Source organism: Aquila chrysaetos, chromosome 3, assembly GCF_900496995.4.
Source record: "Aquila chrysaetos chrysaetos chromosome 3, bAquChr1.4, whole genome shotgun sequence".
NCBI classification, from domain to species: domain Eukaryota; kingdom Metazoa; phylum Chordata; class Aves; order Accipitriformes; family Accipitridae; genus Aquila; species Aquila chrysaetos.
The window spans coordinates 51,587,682-51,609,632 of NC_044006.1; the positions used below are offsets into that span (position 1 = coordinate 51,587,682).

At 39.0% G+C, this 21,951-nt stretch overlaps 1 protein-coding gene across 6 annotated transcripts in view; it reads right to left on the reverse strand.

Annotated features, from left to right (window-relative positions):
- Positions 1-21,951, reverse strand: part of PPP1R9A (protein phosphatase 1 regulatory subunit 9A) — a 149,986-nt gene that overhangs the window by 39,114 nt on the left and 88,921 nt on the right. For all 6 annotated transcript variants that reach the window (XM_030007528.1, XM_030007530.2, XM_030007526.2 and 3 more), the window contains exons 6-7: positions 8,463-8,598; positions 158-313 (exon numbers count right to left, since the gene is read on the reverse strand). In XM_030007528.1, the coding sequence (XP_029863388.1) occupies positions 158-313; positions 8,463-8,598 (292 nt within the window). The remainder of the gene's footprint in view (positions 1-157; positions 314-8,462; positions 8,599-21,951) is intronic.

A 21,951-nucleotide genomic window follows, 5' to 3' on the forward strand; every position in this document is an offset into this window, starting at 1 on the left:
AAGCAGAACTTTTTGAGCCATTCAAAAGTACCAAGTATACAAACAGCTAGAAATCAGCTATACTTTTCAAGAGAAAAAACAAGCACTGAGCAATGAGATAACTAGAAATCTAATTCCAGTGAGGTATTTCAGGAATATTTTCTGATCTATAACTTACCTCTTTGAATTTATGAGCAAGCTTGCTGGTGTCCACATCACTGGGGGAGAACATGTCATCATTTTCAGGAAGATCAAACACCTCAATAGCCATGTCACCTCCTGGAAGGACAGGTCCCATGTCTTCATCTTCTTCATCTGTAGCATATTCCCCTGTCTTGATTTTATAGCATTTAAGAAATTCCTGTTACCCTCTTATTAGGCAGAGACTGTTCAAAGAGTAATTAAGCTACTGTGCAAACCCAGCATACTGCATACAAAAAAGTTTACCTTCTTCTTTAGCTATAATCCCAGTACTTATGAATTCTAACAGATAAAATACACCTCCACTTTAGTATTTCATAACATTGAGAGGAGAAAACAGTGTCTTAAGCACTAAGAATTTAGTGCTTAAGCATTACTGGCTCTATATTTCAATGGTTTTCATCCTTTTCTAGCCAAAGCCTCTTTTCCATAGGAAGATCTCTCCAAATTTATCTCAGATTTAACAAGGAATCTTTTCCAAAGAGAAATAAAAGCAGAATAGGACCAACGGGATCTTGATTAGTCTTTTGTAAGCCATCTGGAGGAAGTAATTCTCCAGTGATAATCCATGTTGAATTTGAAAATCCATTGGTTTTTTCCTTATAAACAAATTAACAACAGAAAAGTCACACCCACACGGAAAGATAACAGCAGGAAAAAGAAACTGAGTGAGTGTCATGGGCAAGTTCAGAGACTGAAGTCCGAGTTTATTGAATTTTCACCCTGAATAAGGAGCTGCTTCTAGCTAGTTTTAAACAGAAAATGTGTGTGTTTCTTGGGCTTGTAAACCATGAGATGTGAACAATTTGCTGACAAAACAGAGTTTTAAAAAATCATAAGCTACAATCAGTATCTCAAGATTAAACAAAATAAACAATAATATTGAAAAGAAAAAGCTTGCAATATTAAACCCCAAATTGCCTAGACAATCTTTTGCACATACACCTGTGCTCATCTCTCCCCACGCACTTCACTTCAGCAAGGCTCTCTCTGGAAGCCGGAGTACATCGTGTATGGATCACAAATAACCTGCTGGCTATCCAAGTAACTATGCAAACATATTATAAAGCAAACAACTTCCCTTGGGGCCACATCTGGATTTATAAAGCTTGAGACTCAATAAATACATGGAAAAGGAAGGGCGGAGGAAGGGGTGCAGTCCTTCTCATATTTATACAGTAATAACACCAAAATTTTGACGGAACTACTCAAGTTTTTGTTCATGAGCTTTCAGTTCCTGAAATGAAGGCACAGAACTATATTCCCAGTAGTGCTAGGATTATCTATTAGTGTCATTTTTTGTCAAAAGAACTTTTTTAAAACAAAAGGTAACAACTCAGATGTCCAAACAACAGTTCGAATCTCAGCCTCCTACCTTAATTTAGTTTCCCAGCTGTTGTTTAGGCTTATGTAAATCTCAATTAAAAAGCAGTGCATGGAAGCACATTAAGTCTAGGTGCACAAGTACACAGAGACCAGAAAAGATGTACGTATGCGTCCAACAACAGGGTGATCTATTTGCAATAAAACATCACCATTTCTTGGATAAATAGCTCACAATCATAGAACAGTTTGGATTGGAAGGGACCTTTAAAGATCATGAAAAATCTATATTCTCCTTTTTTAAAACCACTAAAGTTTTAAGAAACAAAGCAAGCCAAAACACACAGAAAGCACAGAATGATTTGGTAAAATCTTCTGATGTTAAAACTATCAAAAAGAATGTAAGTCACCAACATGCACAACCCATCCCATCCATACTTTAAATGTCAATGTTAATGTGAGCCACTTCTTAGGAGAGCTCTCTCTGTCTCTATAAATAGTTACATATTCTCCAATGAAATAAACAGTAACCATTTATTTTACATACTTTATATGTACTAAGAGTAAGAATCTCAGCAGTCCTCAACAAAAGAAGTTAACAGCTGGTTTTGCTTCTTTTTTCCTTATTTAAAACAGAAGCAAAGAACACACAATCCATCTCACTGGAGTTTTCAGGCATGTTAGCATTACAGCTAAACAGAACAACACCTGAAATTAAATTTATCATTCTGTATGTCTAGATCTCACACAAAATCTTCTGTCACGCTACACCTGTAGTAACTTCGGCTTCTGTTTTATTCCCCACGGCTATGTGCAGTTACTGTCTAAACAGAAAATTAGGCTGCTAACTCTCCTGGCTTTTTCCAGGAGGATGTAACACCACCTTCACACACCATCAGGGCGGTGATAAGTGGAACAACTAACTCTAAAATCCCAGCAAGATTTCAATGAAATGAATTATTGTGGGGACAAAATACTAACACAATCCATGTACTGTCAATTTTGCAGTCATTATCCCTGAAAAATCTATAAGGTGGTACACAACTGTCATTTCTACATGAAAAAAACATCCTAGCAGGTCCATCAGCAGTGGCAAGGAAATCTCTGAAGCATGCAAAGAGGAGGCAGAAACAGGATCATTAACTAGCAAACTCATGTCCACTTTATGTAAAATAACAGATCTGGCTGAGCTATATGTGCATTTTAAAGGAATACATTAATTTAATGCAAAATCCTAATTATATATACCAATTTTGGTAAAAGAACAAAATGGATGAGTTTAGTTAAAACTGATTCCTCCAAAGACTTAAACTAAAAAGAAGTACTTCATACAAAAAGAAAAACGAACACATATGAAGGACTAAGTTATACTAGGGAAAAATTCAAGAGCAGGCAATATTCTACTGGCCTCAGGAGCCAGAGTGTTTGAAGAGGGACATCAGGAAGTTTAAAATAAACAAAAATGGAAAATCTTGCTTCAATTTGTACATAATGAGTGTGGATGGGCACAGTAATTTTTGCTTCAATTAATGCAAAAAGTAGTCATCAAAGCAAAGCACTGCAGCTTGCTCAGCTAAACAAGACAGCAGGATGACACAAACATTACAGACCACAGACATATATGGGACTTTTGCTTTCGTCTTCAAAAGAAAGGGATCCGATCTTATGATCACATGAAACACAAATTACAGGTTCAAAAGAACGGATGTGTGCTTTAAGGAAATATATGTCATAAACTACATGAAACATACTTTCCCTGAAAAAAATTATCTCTGCTGACTTCTGTTTCACATGAAACTACCAGAAGGTTGTTCAGATCCTGCACCAGTAAGCTAGAATGGGAAATTCAGTGTTTTACAGGAAGCAGCAAGGCACAGACAAAAGTTATTTTACTTCAAAATAACAAAGCCTTGTAAGGTAACAGTTGTTGTAGCTGCCTGAGGTTTCTTGCCATACATTTTGTTTTCTTAGCTGACAAGAACAATAATATTTATTTACTCTATAGTCAATGAAAACTTACATGCTCTTGAACGAAAATCTTGGACTCTTCAGTCTGTATTGGTGAGCAAACTTCATCCATGCAAAAGACCTATTTCTCATTTCAGTAGCACATAGGGCTTAAGCTTATCCCATCCACAGCAATAGCTGCTGCTATTAGCCATTCAATTTTGCTATATGCTATCACAGCTAATAGCATGAAATTATCTTTCTAAACATGAACCTCAATTTCCCACTTTAAAAGGGAAAATATGTTACTCACATTGTTTAACTGCCTTGTACATTCTTGAAATAGGCCTAACACTCCCAAGCAGAAAGAAGGAGCAGCAGCACCAGCCAGGATAATGCAGACAGCCCTTACCCAAATCACCATAACATGGGCTGCATCAAGCTAAATCTTTTGTTTCTGCTGAAACTCTCCCACAATCAGGGAACACTTTGTGAAGAACTATAAAAATAACTCAAGCCCACCTTCTCATTTGATTTTTTGGATGGCTTATACTTAAAAGCAAAAAAAATATAATGGTACAGTATCAATCATCTCTTTTACAGGAGTGCTTCATATTAATGATGTTGGAAAAAACGTACTCTCTGAAAGATCTTGTTTAACGAATGTATTCTTTGCATGTTAGACACTCAAGCACACTGCAACATTTTTCTTTTCGTGTGTGTCAAGATTTTCTTCAATGGTTCTAATGTTGCTGTGCTCTCAGAATGTCCTGATAAATGAGAATTAAAAATAAAAAAATATTCAAATGACTATTAGTGATATTAAAATACATTTAAATATCACTTGCATAAAACTATTTGTCCACAGCCACAGAGGAAATAGAATTCTGCAATATGTTATTAATTTCACATCCTGCATCACCATATGCAGCCTTCAGGGGAACAGGTCATGTGCTTTACGTGACTTTCGCCTTTCACTGTAGAATACGAAGAAGATAATACCATGTTCAAATCAAAATTCCACGAAATGGCAGAATTTGACTAAAATGTGCACAGAACACTGTATTAACACAGGGAAGTCAAAAGGTTTCAGTCAAGGATACAGACTCAGGTCATACTTAACACACTAAGAAGGAAATACAAAGACCGCCTACTTCAAAGCCTTGTTTTGTTTTCTGACAGGATGCAACAAATTAAAAGGATGTCAGATTTTAGGAAGCTAGAGGAACTGGTGATGAGTAAACTCTGCAGCAGGCTATCTACAGGCAGCACCTGAACAACGTACTCTCCCAGCTTTATTGTAGTTAGCACAGGCCCATCGGGACATGCCAACACTGCCTATCTGCTTGGCTCACGGGAGCTTAACAACATATTGTGAGCTGTTGCACGTTTATCCTGCTTGTCTTTGCATGGACCCCATTGTGGGCATCCTTTTTCTTTTACTGCTCGTCAGTTCTGCACAAGGTTTTTGTGTTTCCATGCAGAGGCTTAAATGAAAGAGTGCCTGAAAGCATCCTGCAACTCTGTGACCACCTGCAGCCCATGATAACAGCAGATTCTGAAGTGCAGGGATGCAGGGCATTTATATAGTAAATGATGTTTCTTTCAGGATTACTTGTGTAGTAAATGATGTATCTTTTGGAAACACTATGTGTACTAGTGTGAATCTTCCCCAACAAATAACTGTCATGTAACATTCCTGCAAGGCAATGGAATGAGAAGTTACAGCAGGCTAACAATTGTCTAATTTACCACCTGACTCACAGCCAGTGCTCACTGGCTGGCAGAAGTCAAAATTGTCTCAATAACGCTGCTACTTTAAAGAACTCAGATCCTTCTAAAATAGCTAGATGCTGCTTGGGCTATGATGAAGACTGTCCTAAGTTTCAAAACAGAGGAAATCCAGCCAGCTGGTGGCACAGAAAGATAAAACACCAGGACCTGCACATGCCTGGCACATGTTCTCTTCCTGTGATTTGACCAGCTCTACCAAACACAGTCATGTGCAGTGACTCCAGGACTCAAACACAGATCACTGATTTCCTGCTCCGGAAAGCTGATATGTTATTGCTGTCTTTGTGGTATGTCTCTGAGGCTCAGAATTTGACAGCCTCAATGGTGGGTTGAGTAAAGATCATCTTGTTTACTTATGCAGCATTGTAGCTGGAAATCCATATTTTAAGACCTGTATGAAAATGAATAGGACAGTTTGATAGCTCTGAGACTGAGCAACTCCTGTATAAGCCTGTGCCACCTCAGCACAAAACTCCTTACACTGGCAATTCAAATATTTCTGAACTTCATGCAGTCAGAATCAGTATCACTTTGAGGAAATGGACTCAAAGGGGTTGGGGTTTTTGTGCATTTGTGGATATTCATTCAGACAGTGTAAACTGAGATTTTCTTGCCCAAAAGATGCCTTGCTTACCAGAGCCAAAGAATGCAGGGCTGGCAGTGGTGTCTGGCATATAGTGACATAAACCCAGCCACATTTACCCTCACAAAGCAAGGTGAGCTCAAAGTAGTAATGCTCGTATTGGACAGTAAATGGAGAAGAAGTGCTTGTGTTGACCAAAAATGTCTTTGAACTGTGTCTAATGTGCATTACATCACAGCTTCCATTGTGTCAACTGCCTGGAAATGGTGCAAGTTATGTGAGTTTACTTGGACAGCATAGTCAGGTCACCAAAAAAAAAAAAAAATATATTCAGGATTGCTGCAGGTTCCCAATAAAATCTACTTCTAAGTCTGTTAATTATGAAAGGCAACATTCCTCACTGCATACTTTAGTAACTACACCCCAGCCGTCTATTCTGAGAATAAGGTTTACCACCCCCCTCCCAAATATATATATCGCATCAAGTAGGAAATGGCTATGATCTCCAATCATCCCAATGTAGTTTTTGAGAACTGAAGTACTGTATTTGTTCTGAAGCCCAATTCCTCCTCCTTCCCAAAGAGATCTTTGATGATACTCTGGATGCCCCCTGGTAGATGTCTTTTCCTGTCTTCTTCCTCCTTTCCTCACATCACAAAAAGTATCTGATAGCTACTCATCCCTGTCCTCTTTCACTATTGTGCTGAGAAACACTTGCATGCTCATCAGTACGAAAGCGTCACTGTCAGCATCAGCACAGGAACAATCCCTACTGGAGGCTGAGGTACTACTCAGGATCAGTATTGATCTATATGGTTTTAACATTTTCTTTATTGCCAGATCACGAGTTATGACATCTGTGTGGTGCATGAAGGTAAGCAACACAAATCTTTGAGATTTTTTGCAGGTGGATTCATCTTCTAGGTAAAAGGTGTAATGCATCAATTATTCACATAGGTCTGCTTTCAGCCGCACATCCCTCTATGTGTGAGTACACAGTGAGAAGGTTTTGAACATCAGGCATTTAGGACACACCTCTCCTGCCAATATGAAAGCTATCAGACTATGTTTACCATAAAATGTATCACAGGTCTTCAAATCCTGACATCTACAGCACACTGCAATGAGTTGTGAGAAGTCTCTTGCTCCAAAGGCTAGAGGGAGTTGTCTCTTTTTTGTTTTTGAGGAGATGATACAGTTCCTTCAAGAAATTAGTCAAGATCTTGAATTTTAATTCTAGACTAAACAGAAGATACAAGACTTGCATGTTTCTATAGTTTGAGGAGGGAAAAGAGAGGATATGGATTTTCTAGCCTTCATGGTCTCGCACAGGCACACACACATAATGCATCCCCAATACAGATGAGTACAACTTTTATTTATAGGAGTTAAATACACACCTATGACAGGATTCATTCTAAAACATATTAAAGTATTTTTATTTTTAATATAGTGGAAATTGAAGTAAGTGAAAGCATCACTGGGTCTAGATAGGATTTTTACTTAGTCTTCTGGGACACTTCTGATTGTTCTGACCTATTGCTAGCTTAAGAGTGTGTTTCAAAATCCGAGTGTATCCTGATTTTATCTCAAGAGTATTTTTTTTTCTTTATTTCACTATTTAGAAGCCTTGTCTCACTACCTAAAGGAAAACTAAACTGAAATAAATGCATAGCATGAATTCTCTATCTCCCCTTCTCTACCGCCTCCTTCCACTATTGCCTCCTTCCACAAATAAAATAAAAAATCTGGCCCAGGATGAAAAAACACTAATACATGGAGCCTGGCATTTCAAATAACATTATTCAAGATAATGTGAAATGAAGGTGGTATGCCTGGACTATGTGGAAGCGGTTTGTTACAACAACTGCCTTTTACCTTAACCCAGCAACTAATTTAGGGAGTAACACAGACAGTAGTCTCTGAAAAAGCTCTCATTAATCTTTCCAAGTATCTTGATATTTAGGCATATCAGGAATTTTAAGAGAATGGAAAGAAATTTTGGAAAATTTACTGTATAAAGTTGATAGTTTCAAAACCTTTGTATTGGGACATCAGGCATTAATTGCAAACATCAATACATGCTTCAGACAAGGTAGATTAATTCTCTGTCCTGTGGAATATCTGTTCACATAGAAAACAAAAAGCAGTGTGTGGAAGGAGGGGTCTTACCTGGAATTTTCAGAAAATTTCTTAATGTTCTGAATTAAGAATAACATCAATTCTTCCAGGAAAAAAAAAGGTCTAAAACTTCCTCAAGCCCCTAAAAGTTAGAAGGCAACTTTTACCAGTTTTCACAAAAAACTAATGTTTCAGTGGACAAGCAAACCAACTTTATTCCCTTATTTCAGAAAAGTATATGCCTTCAGAGGAAGAGCAATGATTAGAGAAGCATTGACCAATTTGATATTTGCTCTTCTGGAACAAAACAAATATTTTAAATCCATGCTGAAAAGCTTTTCAGTAACTTTGTTCTTCAAATAAGATTCATCATCAAAATCTGTAAAAATCAGCAGCAGAGGTAATGGAGAGGGCCAGAAGCTGACCTCTGAATGACAATTAAATAGAAGGAATTAAGAATAGAAAGCAGAATATTAAAAAACACTGAACAGTGAAATGCTAGACAGTCTGTTACCTCATCATCATCTGCGTCATACTGTGCATAATGCTGCTCCAGCAGCTCTCTCTGGCGGCGTTCTTGTTCTAGAGTTTGGCTAATCAGCTGCGCAACCTCACTCACTTGTCCTGGTTTTTCTCGTCCAATTACAAACCTATACAAAACATTAGTGAAAAAATATTACTCCTATTATTTTACCAAAGTTCTAGATTTTTAGCTGTGTCTTGTATAGAGGCCAGCCTTTTTCTCCAAAGATACATGGCTGTGATTGTTTTAAATGTGTTCTGTGGATAACACTTGCCAGAAGGGCACTGTGTGCAAGACTATGAGTGATTAGACCATGGCAGTATTTACAGGAGGGGGAGAATAGAAGTGACCACGAAAGCCTTCACTCCAAATTTCAGTAAAAAAGATCCTCTGAGTTTGAAATTTATGGACACAGGCCTAGAGTGGAGCAATTTTTAAAAAAATTATCATTACTTCCATTTCCTTTAGAGCAAAGTATTTCCCAGAAGCCTACAAAAGACCAGCTGCAGAGTAACAGCACAGACACACTTCTGACAGTTTGTAGTGAAAGGAACATGCACCAGAGCAATTTCTTTCCCCATCTTGACTTAGAAGGTATTTCTGAGCTTTTGTATTTGCCTTCCTCCTGTCTATAACAGTGAATCTATTTCCACATTTTTAAATGGCAGACACTATTTCCCTAATTTTAAGCCACATTTAAATCTTTCTTTTATATCATGAACTTCTGTTGCTAAGGAGCACTTTTCTCCACTGTTAGCTATTGCTGAACACTGGGAGCACATTTCTTTGGTTTAATAAAAGACAAGGGAAGTGCCTCTTTCTTGGTTGAGACTTACAAGACTGCTTCCCAATCTTGCTTTCAGCAACTAAAATTCAGAATTGGCTTGGACTTTAACACTTTTTTTCAGCACAGTGGCATAAATGTAATTAGATATTTTGCTATCTATAGTATTAATGACAAACACCCATTATAGAGTACCAACACACTGCAAACTACTAACAAAAGCACAATTTAAAGATGTCAAGCTGAAGGAATATTTTCTTAGCAGTCTAGAAAGACAATTGGGTAATTACAGGTGAAAAAAGTATTATACAGAGCTGAAAAGCACCATCAGGTGACACTGAGATACTGCATATGGTAAATTATTTGTTTCCACAACATTTGGCTCAAATTATGAATTTAATTTATTATTGGAATGAGAGGTAGAAACGTGCATTATATCCCATGTAGGAAAATTATTTTCATTAGTACTGCCTGTCACTGTATCCCATGTAAGAAAATAATTTTCCTTAGTACTGCCTATCACCGTTAAAGTCACTTGGGATTTGGCATCCATGTGTAAGCCAACTTCTCATGAGTGGATGACCCTGAGTCCGCTTCCTATGCCAAACAATTTTTCAGACTCTATGAAGTCAGGCACTACAGAAATGAATACAATTTGGAGATTATTTCAACATCACCAAAATATCCAAGTCAGTAATTACTTCCAAAGGGGTAAGAAAAGGGAAAAATGAGTGACTCCTTTTGAAATAATGACACAAGGTGCTCTGTAAATAATTTGCAAGACAGTGTCTTAGTTTAAAAACATTTATAGAAATACAGCAGAAACTACAACAAAATCAGGGAAATAACATCAGCATTTTAATCCTGATCAAAACAGATCACAGTCTGGCACTCATATCCTACTATTATGAAATATGACATTGGTTCTCAGTAATGATAAAGACCTTGGGCTGAAACAAAAAGAATGTTTCTTCATGGCCCCTATACTTCATCTGTTCTGCATACTGACTCATAGTCGGATCCTGTTTCTTCTGCATTTTAATTTTGGAGCCAAGTATTACAAAGACTAAACCAGCCATGTTTTCAGTCTCAATTGGGAGGAACAATGAACTTTTGATATTACTACATGAAGTAAAAAAGGATTTAACTCATATTCGCTAAATATTTGTCTCCTCTGATGTAAAAACAAATTAAAAGAAAATATGGAAAAAAACCCCTTCTATTTTAAACAAACATTTTAAGCAACATTATGCATGAGTGTATTATTTATACACAGTAGAGAGAGCATCACGTTTGTAAACACATGAGGGAGATCACCGATGTGGTAAATTATGGAACCACAAAAAGTGATGCAAGTATCATACTCCTCCCTGCTCTCTGTCTGATAATTCACCGTCCTTGGAAAATAAGAGACTCCAAATACTTCATACAATCATTTTTGTACACTGAAAACCTAGAACAGACAATATGTAATGCATCTGAAGTCTGGTAACTCCTGATTATTTAGGAGTGCTTTTGACACATTAGACTGTAATGTAGTAATATCTTCATACAGACAAACAAGTTTAGGTAGGATGTAAAAATGTAAAAGCTTATCAATGGAATTCTTCTTCTCATGACAAAGCCACTCACAGTTTATAGTGATGTGATTTTCACGGCTTGAATCACATGTCAAAATGAAGTTCCTCAATGACACCTGAGGCTGTTAGATGATACATGAATAAAAGCCTCAAAGCAATGACAAAGTTTAAAGCAAATGTTTTCCAAAATAGAAATAAGCAAGGAAAGTTTTATTTTCCTACAATTTACTGCTTTAAAGTGAGGTATTTCCAAAGTGTCTGAAAATAAATATTTAGAAGCATTCAACCTACAATTGATGTCAGTTCTAGATGAAGAATTGTAAATTTGTAAAATAGAATACTATGTTGCCAACAATTACAGTTTTCACAAACTAACTCAAACCTTTTGCCATGTTACATTCCATGACCTTAAGAATACCATGCTGCATATAATTATGTTTAACTTGTAACTAAAATAAGCCATAAATTATACATTTATCAATTAAAGAGAGATGAATAAATATTTCTCTCTTAGAAAACCATAAAGCAGAGGCATTTACTAAAATGCTAAGCATGAATTAGATCTTTACGCCTAGAATGGCTTTAAATACAAGAACTATCATAATCTGAAGTGTTTAAATATGAAAAAGAGACATAAGGTTGTGATTCACTGACCAGAAAATTAGTCACTGAACCATAATATGCACACTTCAACGAAGTGGCTAATTATGTATTTCACGTCACTCTGGTTCACCAAAATTAAGTACATGCATTTCAGACTTGATTAATTAGTCTCAAGGGCCAAAAGTATTATAACAAAGAACTATAAATTCTATCAGCAATAATATACTTAAGAAGCTGGTTATGTTTCTGGATATGGTACAAATGAGGGTTTTAAAGCCTTTAAACCTCATCAAGACAATATTCTGCTTAATTATTAAAGCCAGCAACTGCAAAATAAAACCCAGCGAATCTGTGACGCTGTACTACAAGCCATCACGATACTAAATCTCAGGCCATTATTTCTGATGTCCACAAAAAAGAAAGAGAGAGGAGAGAACATCAGAGAAGCAGGGCATGAACTGACCTTGATATTCAGAGTTACACAGAATTTAGCTGAATTACCAGCTGTGAAATATTTTCTTTGGTTGTGGTTAAAATAAACAGGGACAGAGCTAGGAATATAATTAATATTTCACTCTATCTTGGATTTAAGAAGATCTAAAAGAATACATTATCTGGAGAAACTGAAAATTAAACTACAGTAATGGTGGTTAAGAAAAGCATTCTACTGAAATTGGCAGCAACTCTTACATCTCCTGCAATCCAGTTGTGATTTAATGACTTTAAAGCACACCTGATATATGGCTTTCTGTGTATTTCCAACTTTTATTAAATGAGGGTCTGCAGACCTATGCTTCTTGAAATAACAAAAAATAATTTATTCATTTTTTTACCAACTATGGGAACCACAAACATTATTATAAGAATTGATTAAATTAAAAAATATTTCCATTTTGAAAAGAACTTTGGTACTAGAAAATGTGCGAAGGCACCAACTCTGTGACACAAAACTGAAGTTCTGCAGCATGGATTTTTAGTGACAAGAGTTGATGATTTCTCCTGTAAACACTTCAGACATGAAATGCTCAGTTAAAAATAATTTAGCATGGATTCCTTAAATTCAACAAAAATCAAGTAAGAATATGGCAGACTAATTCTAAGAAATAAAGAATATTTTTTGTGCTGCAACAGGATTCACGATTTTTCCTTCTAACCCTTCCTAAAATATAGTTTCGTCAATAAAAATGTACAGCAAATTTCATTGTATTTGGGGGAGTTTTACAGTTGGATTTTAAAAATGGCTTTCCTCTGAGCTTTAAAGCACAAAGCTGCTTCTGCTACCATTTATCTAATTTATTTCAAGATGTCTTCAATTACCTACTCTGGCTGCTTCCATTAGGATAATAGCGATATAATTAATCCAAAGTGCTAAAAGTGGTGTGAACCCTGTAAGAAGGCAGTTTATTTAGTTACAGCAGCGCAAGCTGGAACTTGTCAGGTTTTCACGAACAAGATCAAGCTCTCTCAAAAGATGGCAGCCTCAAATGCAGAGGTTGCTGACTGGACATCAGGAATTCATAACCTATGAGCTTCCATTATACTTTTTCAGATAAAATGATCTGAAACTTAGTCATAAAGACTCTTTGAATCACTGAATAATTTAGGTTGGAAGGGAGCTCTGGTCCACCCCAACCCCCCCCACTTCAAAGCAGGGCCAACTTTGTCATGGCCTTGATCAGTTTTGAATCTCTCTAATGATGGTGATGGGATGCAACCTGTTCCAATGTTTGAGAAACCTCATAGTACTTTTTTTGTTTTTTTTGGTGAAAATACCTAGTCAGAATTTCCCTTGCTGCAACTTCTGTTGATTGCCTGCTACCTTGTCCCTGTACAAAGAATCTGGGTTCACCCTTTCTACCTCCTGGAAGGTAGCTGAGACAGCAGTAAGATGCCTGCCATCCCATTCTTTTCTTTGGACTGCTTTGGACTGCCCTTGCTTCATAAGGTTTCTGCCAGCTCATTTCTCCAGGCTGTTGAGGTCCCTCCGAAGAGCAGCCCTCTCTTAACCTATCTAACCTCACCTGCAAACTTGCTAACTGTGCCTTCTGTCTTATGTCTGTAAATCCACACAGTGCTCCCTTGCACCAGAAACAAGCGTGTGCGTAGCAATCTTTAAAGCTATTAGCTGTAATCAAGAGGAACTGAGGGTGATTGGTAGCAGGAAGTCAACAAGGTTAGCCTGGAGATTAGTGATGGTAGTAACCCAAAACTAATGCAACAAGCGAACAACTCTGCCTGGAGACTAGCACCCAAATTACCTGAGGAAGTAACCACCATCAGCAGATCAAAGGGGCAACAATTGAATGACGTTATCTAAGGTCATGTAAGAAACATCTGACAAGGCAATCCGTGTAATGTCTGGTGCAGGATGCTGGCTATGTAAAGACAGCACAGAAAAGCCAGCTCTGGGGAAGAGCCTCCAAAGACCCTGGAGACAGAGCTGCCAGTAAGCTGAACTATTGGGCAGAAGTTCTGTAGCCTCCATCCTTGTCCCCAGACCCAGGATGATGTAAGCTACGTGCTGTACCCCGAATTTGACCACAGACAGCAGGACTCCAACTTATCAGTGATTTGAGCCAACATGAGTGTCCTTTTGCCCAGTCAGCAGTCAGGACGGATGCATGGGAACACAACTTCCTTGGTGTGGCCGTGGCATGAGCTGTAGGTAACATGTAACAGTAATGTGCTAAGAATGAGATGTGTGCGTAGTGTGTGCTATGTGATTTGCTGTTGTTGTTGAAGTCACGGTTTGTTTAGTATTATTTTTTTATTAGTTAAAAAAATTATTTTAATGATTAAGTATTTGAATTAAACAAGGGCTCCTCTATTTCACTTGCAGAACCATACTCATACTGACTGAACAACTGTCACAGCACACCATGACAAAGTCTGGCATACGGTGCATGGGCAACAGGCACTAAAGGTTATCAAGAGCCATGTATGAACCCTTGCACTCCAGTGCCATTGCTGCCCTGAGGCAATTTGTTGGAGAATGCAGGAAACATGAAGATGTCCCTGCAACAATACCCAGGTCATTAGTCAATCTGTGGAAAAACTGAGGCAAAGCAGTCATTAATTTATCTCAGACTTTTCTGTATCCTTTGCAACAAGGTTTCCTGCCCCACTGAGCAGCACACCTGGCTCCATGGAGGAGGGGAGAGCAGTAGATGTTGCTTAAATTGACTTTTGCAAGGCTTTTGGCATGGTTTCCTCTGCTATCCTTGTATCCTCAAAGATCAAGAAGGTCTCCTGGGCTCTTCTATCCTTCAGGGCAGCAGTCCCATAGAATCCTGCCAAGCGGATCCCTGAACAAGCCCAAATTTGCTCTCCTGAAGTCCAAGGTTGTAATTCTAAAGTTCATCTTCATTTCTCTCCAGTTCTTAAACTCCATCATTTCATGGTTAATACTCCTGAAGGTGCCATCAACCTTCACTGAAGAACTGACCAGTTCCAAACTGGTCATAAACCTGTTTGTGAGTAACAGATTTAGCAGACTGCCTCCCTTAGTTGGATCATTGAACACTTGTGTCAATAAGTTATTTTTGACACATTCCAGAAATCTCCTGGACTACTTGCATCAAACCATGCTACCCTTCCAGTAGATGCTGGAGCAGTGTAAGTCCTCTGTAAGTCCCTAATCATAACCTCTGAACTCACTTGTCACTTGTTCCAAAGCAAGGCCTAGGTCACCCTCCCTCCCAACTAGGTTATGGAACCTGTTGGCAAACATGCTCTTGCCCTACTTTGTCAGGTGGATCCCTTCTCTGCTCAGCATTTTTCATTCCTCCAAGAAGGTCTATAAAACCCAGTGCCTCCCCTGCAACATCAGCTGCACAGCCAGGGGCTGTTCTGCATCTGATCCTACCTGACTGGCGTGATCAAGAATACCTCTTATGCCCTTCCACCCCAGCCCCCAGAGCCTTGTGACACAGAATCACAGAATCATAGAACAGTTTGGGTTGGAAGGGACCTTTAAAGGTCATCTAGTCCAACCCCCCTGCAAAAAGCAGGGACATCTTCAACTAGATGAGGTTGCTCAGAGCCCCGTCAAACCTGGCCTTGAATGTTTTCAGGGATGGGGCATCTACCACCTCTCTGGACAACCCGTGCCAGTGTTTCACCACCCTCATTGTAAAATTTTCTTCCTACTATCTAATCTAAATCTACCCTCTTTTAGTTTAAAACCATTCTCCCTTGTCCTATCGCAACAGGCCCTGCTAAAAAGTTTGCCCCTACCTTTCTTATAAGCCCCCTTTAAGTACTGAAAGGCCACAATAAGGTCTCCCCAGAGCCTTCTCTTCTCCAGGCTGAACAAACCCAACTCAATTAAAATTTACAGGCTTCCCTTGATCAGGCAGGCTTTAGTAGACACCAACCACAAGGTTCCCTTTGTTGCCTTGGTTTCTAATTCTTACCCATAAGCTTTCAACCTGCTCATGGCTATTCATCAGAGACATACTCAAGGTCTTCCTCAGCAGTATCAATGGTGCTGGTGGATGAGCAGCAAAGTAATAGCTTAAGTGCCAGAAGACCTTCAGCAGTCTCTCCACAGCAGCTTGGATACAAGCCCCTGATAAGCTATGCTACTATCAACACTAAATGGATATCAAGTCAGGCAATTAGGAAGTCATGTAAAAAACCCCCACACCAATATTAATGCACTTAGATTAATTATTCCCACAGAAATCAATTCTAGTCTAGGGCCTCACTGACACATAAGCTTTATTCAAGAGTACTTCAAAATTAGCCAAGGGATTCAATGTTTTGGCACCTCTCCAGGTTTTAGTCCTTACATTGCTCTGCTCTTCTAAGAGTGCAGGTAGAGAATCTCTTCCATCTCTTCCAGACAGACTGACAGTATCCCAACACAGTGCTTGCATAAAAGGTTTCCTAATACACGATGATCATTTAATCAGCATTCTCTATAGCACCACACAATTCTTACGGGAATGGCCAGCTCAAAGAAACACCTCTGCTTTAAATCTATGCTTTAACATACCTGAATGCAAGTGAAGGACATACATCAGCTCTGTTCAAAAGGTACAAGTGCTACCTGGGAATGCTTCTAAAACCTGACTGCATTCTGAGGCGAGACCTGCCTTCCCTCACCCTCACCCTCACCCTTGCTGGCATCCATGGGAAGGAAATCCAGGAAGAAAATACAGATGGGTCACAAGTAAGCTGCTGAGTTCAGACCGTGACCTTAATCTGGATGATTAGGTGATCCAGATTCTAGGCAAGCTGGACCACCCTCACAGCACAGTCCAGGGATAGATAAATGCTCCTACAGCATCATCCCTGTGGCTTGGTGAGCTATCCTGAAAGGATGAATGGTGGGTACAGCCCAGCTGTCACAATGTTGTATCACATTAATCAAGGTGCACCAAAACTGGGTGGGAGCTTCTGCAACACAGTATCTTGGACTTTGAAAGAGTAAAAAAAATTAGCTAAATCATATCATTTATGATGATATTTCAGTTGCAGGGGTAGGAGTTTGTGTTTAGATCCAACCAACTGAGGATGAAGCAATTCAAAACCTGTCAAGTTGTTCCTTTTTCCAGGAAAGGAAAAGCAAAGCCACTCCTAATGAAATGCAGCCCCACTGAATCTTATTAATTCATGTTACACTTAATTTTAAAAACAATGCTCTAGACATCTAGCAAAATGGTTTATAATTAGTCAAAATCTTTTAAATGAAGATTTCTCTATATATTTCACGCGCAAACATATAATTTCCTGTCCAAATGTGCAAACGTTTTGAGAAATAACTTGCCATAAAATTCAAATTAGCAAGATCTCATGACATAGGGGCTACGTTTATGCCAGTAAATTAAACAGTCCCAGGGAATGCTCCCAAGCACTAGTAATTGATCATCTACACCATTAAATCACTGAAACAGTCTCACTGGAACGGTTTGGCCCAAGTTAACTAATATTCTACCAAACAATAATGAGACACAGTCCAGGAGTTAGCAAAGGCTATGAGTTAGCTTGGATGTTCCGGAGGGCAATTTGGATATGGCCACCCTGCTCTGAAAGGTAAGAAAGTTTAATGTTATGAGCACCAACCACTCTGGTGCCAGCTGGCCTCAGTGCTGAAGAACAGCCCAAGGCACAGTTCATCTACTACAACAGGCACAGTCAAGGAATATAAACCAGCAAAGCAGTGATGAATGCAGTCTTACCTCACCGGTGCTAAGGGGTCACAGTACTCATGAGTAATTTTTCACATTGTTCAGCATGCTACTCCTGGTAGTCTTACAGAATGATTACCAGCGCATGTGTAGGAGTTCTTTGCAGAGATGAGGAAGAAAACAGCTCATATCACGGAATCTCTCAGTATAACCATAGTGGAATAAACAGGAGAAATTTACACTATTTTGGCACTACAAGGCACCATGAATGTAGTTTCTGCGGGTCCATGATTCAGGTTTATCAAAGAAGCAGAAAGTGCACCAAGCACACATGGCTTCTTAAGCAGCCCTTCATGATGTCCCAGCTCAGCAATCAGCATCGCAGAGCAAAGGGCTTTTCTTTCCTCTTGTTTTTGTCCCCTCAGCTCTGGCACTTGGATTCAAAGAAAAAGAAACAGACAAGGAAAGGAGGAACAAAACCATCACCCCCAGCCAGAAAAAAGACAACATAATCCAGCTCTCTGAATCGGACACGGAGTGTGGTATCTTTTGCTTTTGGGTCCTGCCTCATTACCCAGGACTGAGAAGCAGTACAAATCTCTCCTGGCTCTTCCGCAACGTGAATCTACAGTATGGAGAACGCCTGGAAATGTTTAAAGGACACAGCTGTTTAATAGGATAAAAGCACAGGTAGGGGAAGTACGAAGGAGCAGGAGAAAATCTGTACAGGCATGCGCACTAGAAGAAGAGATGATTATCTAGGGGAAGGAGTCACAAAAATAGAGCAATGCTGCTCACTGTTGCTGTGAGCAAACAGCATTCCCACCGGGGTATACTGCTGCTGGCTAGATCCTGTGGTTGACTTCATCTGTCCTCTATAGTGTCTTAGTGCTTGCAAAGACACAACTGTATAAATTAGCTTTCCAGATGTTGTGATGTTAAACAAAACTAAAAGCAAGCATGCAAATACTATTTTCTGAGACAGTATATTTTCCAGAAAAAAATCAGCTCAAGATGGGGTGAGGAATTAGCTGAAGAAGGAATAAATGACATCTCAAGTTGGTGTTAATTAAGAAGCTAGTATTTTCACTTTTTGCCCTTTAACTACTCCTTGTAAAAGAGCCATCTAAAAGAAAAGTAAAAACTTCTTTTTTGTCTGAAAGATTGCATTTGCAGTACAGTAAGAGAGAAAGAAATTAGGCTGTGAACTGGAAGTGGGAGCTGAGACAAAGCCCTGCTTTGAATTAAAACCATCCAGATAAGAAAAAACAAAAAAATGGTAATAAATGATTCTTTATTAGAACAGAGAGTTAATAGTGGAAAGCCCCAGGGTTTGATAGTTACACTGCTATTGTTAGAACCTACTCTTCAATGATCTAGAAAATTAATTAAACATGGTGAAATTTGCTAACTAATTATTTAGATTCTTTATTAAGATGGAAGACCTTGACGCATTTCAGCAGAACTTAATTAAACAAAAACTGGTAAACTCATTGGTAGGTTAGAATTAATACAATTAATTACTTTTAACGTTGTGCAAATCATGAGAAACCAAACAGGTTTTGCACAGGTTCTGAATGGTTCCCTGAAAACTCAAGAACTGACTCAGAAAGCACCATGAGAGCATCCGCTCAGTGCCTAGCAACAGTTTGGAAAGCTAAGAAAATGCTTAGTCACATTCATACGACAGTATATGGAAGGAGGACATGGAATTTAAAATTCACCTCTCCAGTAAAACACTGAGTTTCTTTAACTTCCCTAAAAGAAAGCTTTCAGAGGAAAGCAATAATGCTGAAAGCATACAAGCAGCATACGAAGGACTGGGATTTTCTGATGACTCTCTCTCATGCAAGACCCTTTCTACTTATCAATGCAGTAAGTCTTCCCAGGACCATGTCCTCCTTTCCTGGGACCCCGCTATTCCCAGAGATGCATGGGCACGAATCTTTGTATCCAGTGAGGCAGAGAAGTGCAGTCCCCACTGAAAGCTCCCATATTGTTCCTAGAAGGGACAGAGACTAGGTAAGTATGGTAGAAGGACAAACTTTTCTCCATAAAAGAACTAGATTTTCTCTCTTGTGGGTGTGTTCAAGAAAAAATAAAATTCCCTGGAGGCATACAACTCTCCAAGTGACCTTTCTCCGGTGAAGACATTAGGGTCCCCTAGCACCCTTTCATTATGATGAAGAACAGGGGGAAAGAGTGAGGTCACAGAGGCTCAACATCACCCAAGCAACTTCAAAGAACTTCAGATCTGCTACTCAGCACCACAGTCCATGAGAAGACTGCAAGCAAAATAACAGAGGAGAAGCTCCGTGACAGGATAGGATTCCCGCTGTCAAGCTGCTTCCTTATCTTTTATGATTGTAGGCACCACTTGCAAACTTCAAGTTGATGGATTACATCCTAAATGCGGTCAGAAGCAGCACAGAACAATTAGTGATATTAGTCTGGTGCTGCCCTCTGACTGATCCATTAATCTTAAAGCAGGGGCGACACTCAACAATATCAAAAAATAACACTAATTCCAAAAGAAAATCCCTCCTGTATATAATCAAATTCTGAAATCCACTAATACGAGATATTAGTAAACTAAATAGTTAAGCAAAATTATAAAGACGACTTGATATTTACATCAATTGAAATAGCATTCATAGTTGTACTTGCCAGATTAGAGTCACGAGGACACTAATTCTCATCCCTAAAAAAAGAAGCTGATTGCCAGCTGGGATTATGAAAGAATTCCCTCTCTTTCCTTTGTCTCATAGGCTACCAGAGTACATCTGGTGGGTGCTGATTATCTTCCTATAAAACATCGTAAGAAAGAATAATTGAATTTATTATCATTGGAGAAGCCAAACTGATTGGGTCAATGATCTTCCATTATTGTATGACAACTCTTCTGAATAGTCCAATGCTTCAAACAATGGATAAAATAATCATAGAAGCTTATATTTACTCTTCTTTCCCCACCTCTCACCCTCACCTAGAACAGTTCAAGAGGTAAAAGCCACATCTTCATTTTGACGCATTCTTTACTGTGTCAGCTACAGACAGTCTGGATACATTTTTCTGGCAGAAGCATTGCAAAAATCTATTCTAGGTCAATGACTTCCACTGTCAGGATCATTCAAAGTGTTCAGAAGGCTCAAAGGAGAAAAATAAATCACTAAGCATTGGTATTATGCGAGCTCCCTGAAGAAGTATTGACTGCATTTATTGCAAAGAATTAAGAAGTAGCTTTAATGTCATTCTGTTCATTTCATTGCAACTGATGTCACATAATAACCCCTGCTACAAAAACTAGCATGCACTTTGACTAGACTAAAGACAAAACGATTGTGTATATGTAATGCTGTGGGTTATAAACGTGAAGTAATGCCAGTGAAATGCACACAAATCTCTGTGCATAGAGGACACCAGGCAGAACAAAGCTACACACAGTTTATGCTATGATCACAAAGGTAACTATGCTTATTAAAGCAGTTCCATACAATCCATTAAACTGACACTATTAAATAGCAGACATGAGAGTAAGTATGTATGTGGTTTCTCCTGTGAGAGAAGGATTCACGAAGTTGCCTTGCCTTGAATTAGGTGGGGTGTGCGACTGTACATTGCCTACACACTTGTAGTTCAGCTGGGACACCCGCCGCAGGAATGGCAGAAGGTATTTATAAAGCAACAACCTTTTCCACTGCTCCTGCCTCCCACAGTGACATGGATCATTAATGGCAGCTGCCATGGGAATGGTGCACTCAGAGGTCAGTAGCACCGCTCCCTGCACTGCCAACAGGCAGGAGCTGACAGCTGGGGGCAAGTGAGGGATTTTGCCCCAGCAAATCCTCTTATTTTGTCCCTCAGGTTCTGGAGCAGTTCAGGTGCAGAGGTGAGCACTGTGTGCCAAAGAGGGTGGAGGCGAAGGATTTCTCCATCCTAGCTCTAACACAGGTGTAAGTGGGAAAGAGGATCTGTCAGAAAACAATTGTTCTCTCCACAAAACAAGCAGGAGGCAGGGCTCTTTTGTCATACAGCAAGATAAAAATATGTAATTTTCTTTCGTATCTAAATTCATCAATATTAGCTCTCGCTTACTTTACAAGCAAATGTTTAAACCTACAGTGAAACCAAAATGTCAAGCACCCTGAAATCTCTGTCTCAAAAAAACAGCTTTCTGGAACCATTTCTGGTTTTGAGTATCTCAAACCAATACAGTTCATCAGTGCTAGCAGAGCATCAGACAATTCAACAGTCCAGGACCTGACCACAAGCCAGGCAGGAGCCTGTGCCACACAATGCTTAGCCATCTCGTCAAGTCTCGCTCCCAGCCTACCACAAACCAGGAAAAAAATCATGCATTTCTCAGCTGGCCTGCATAA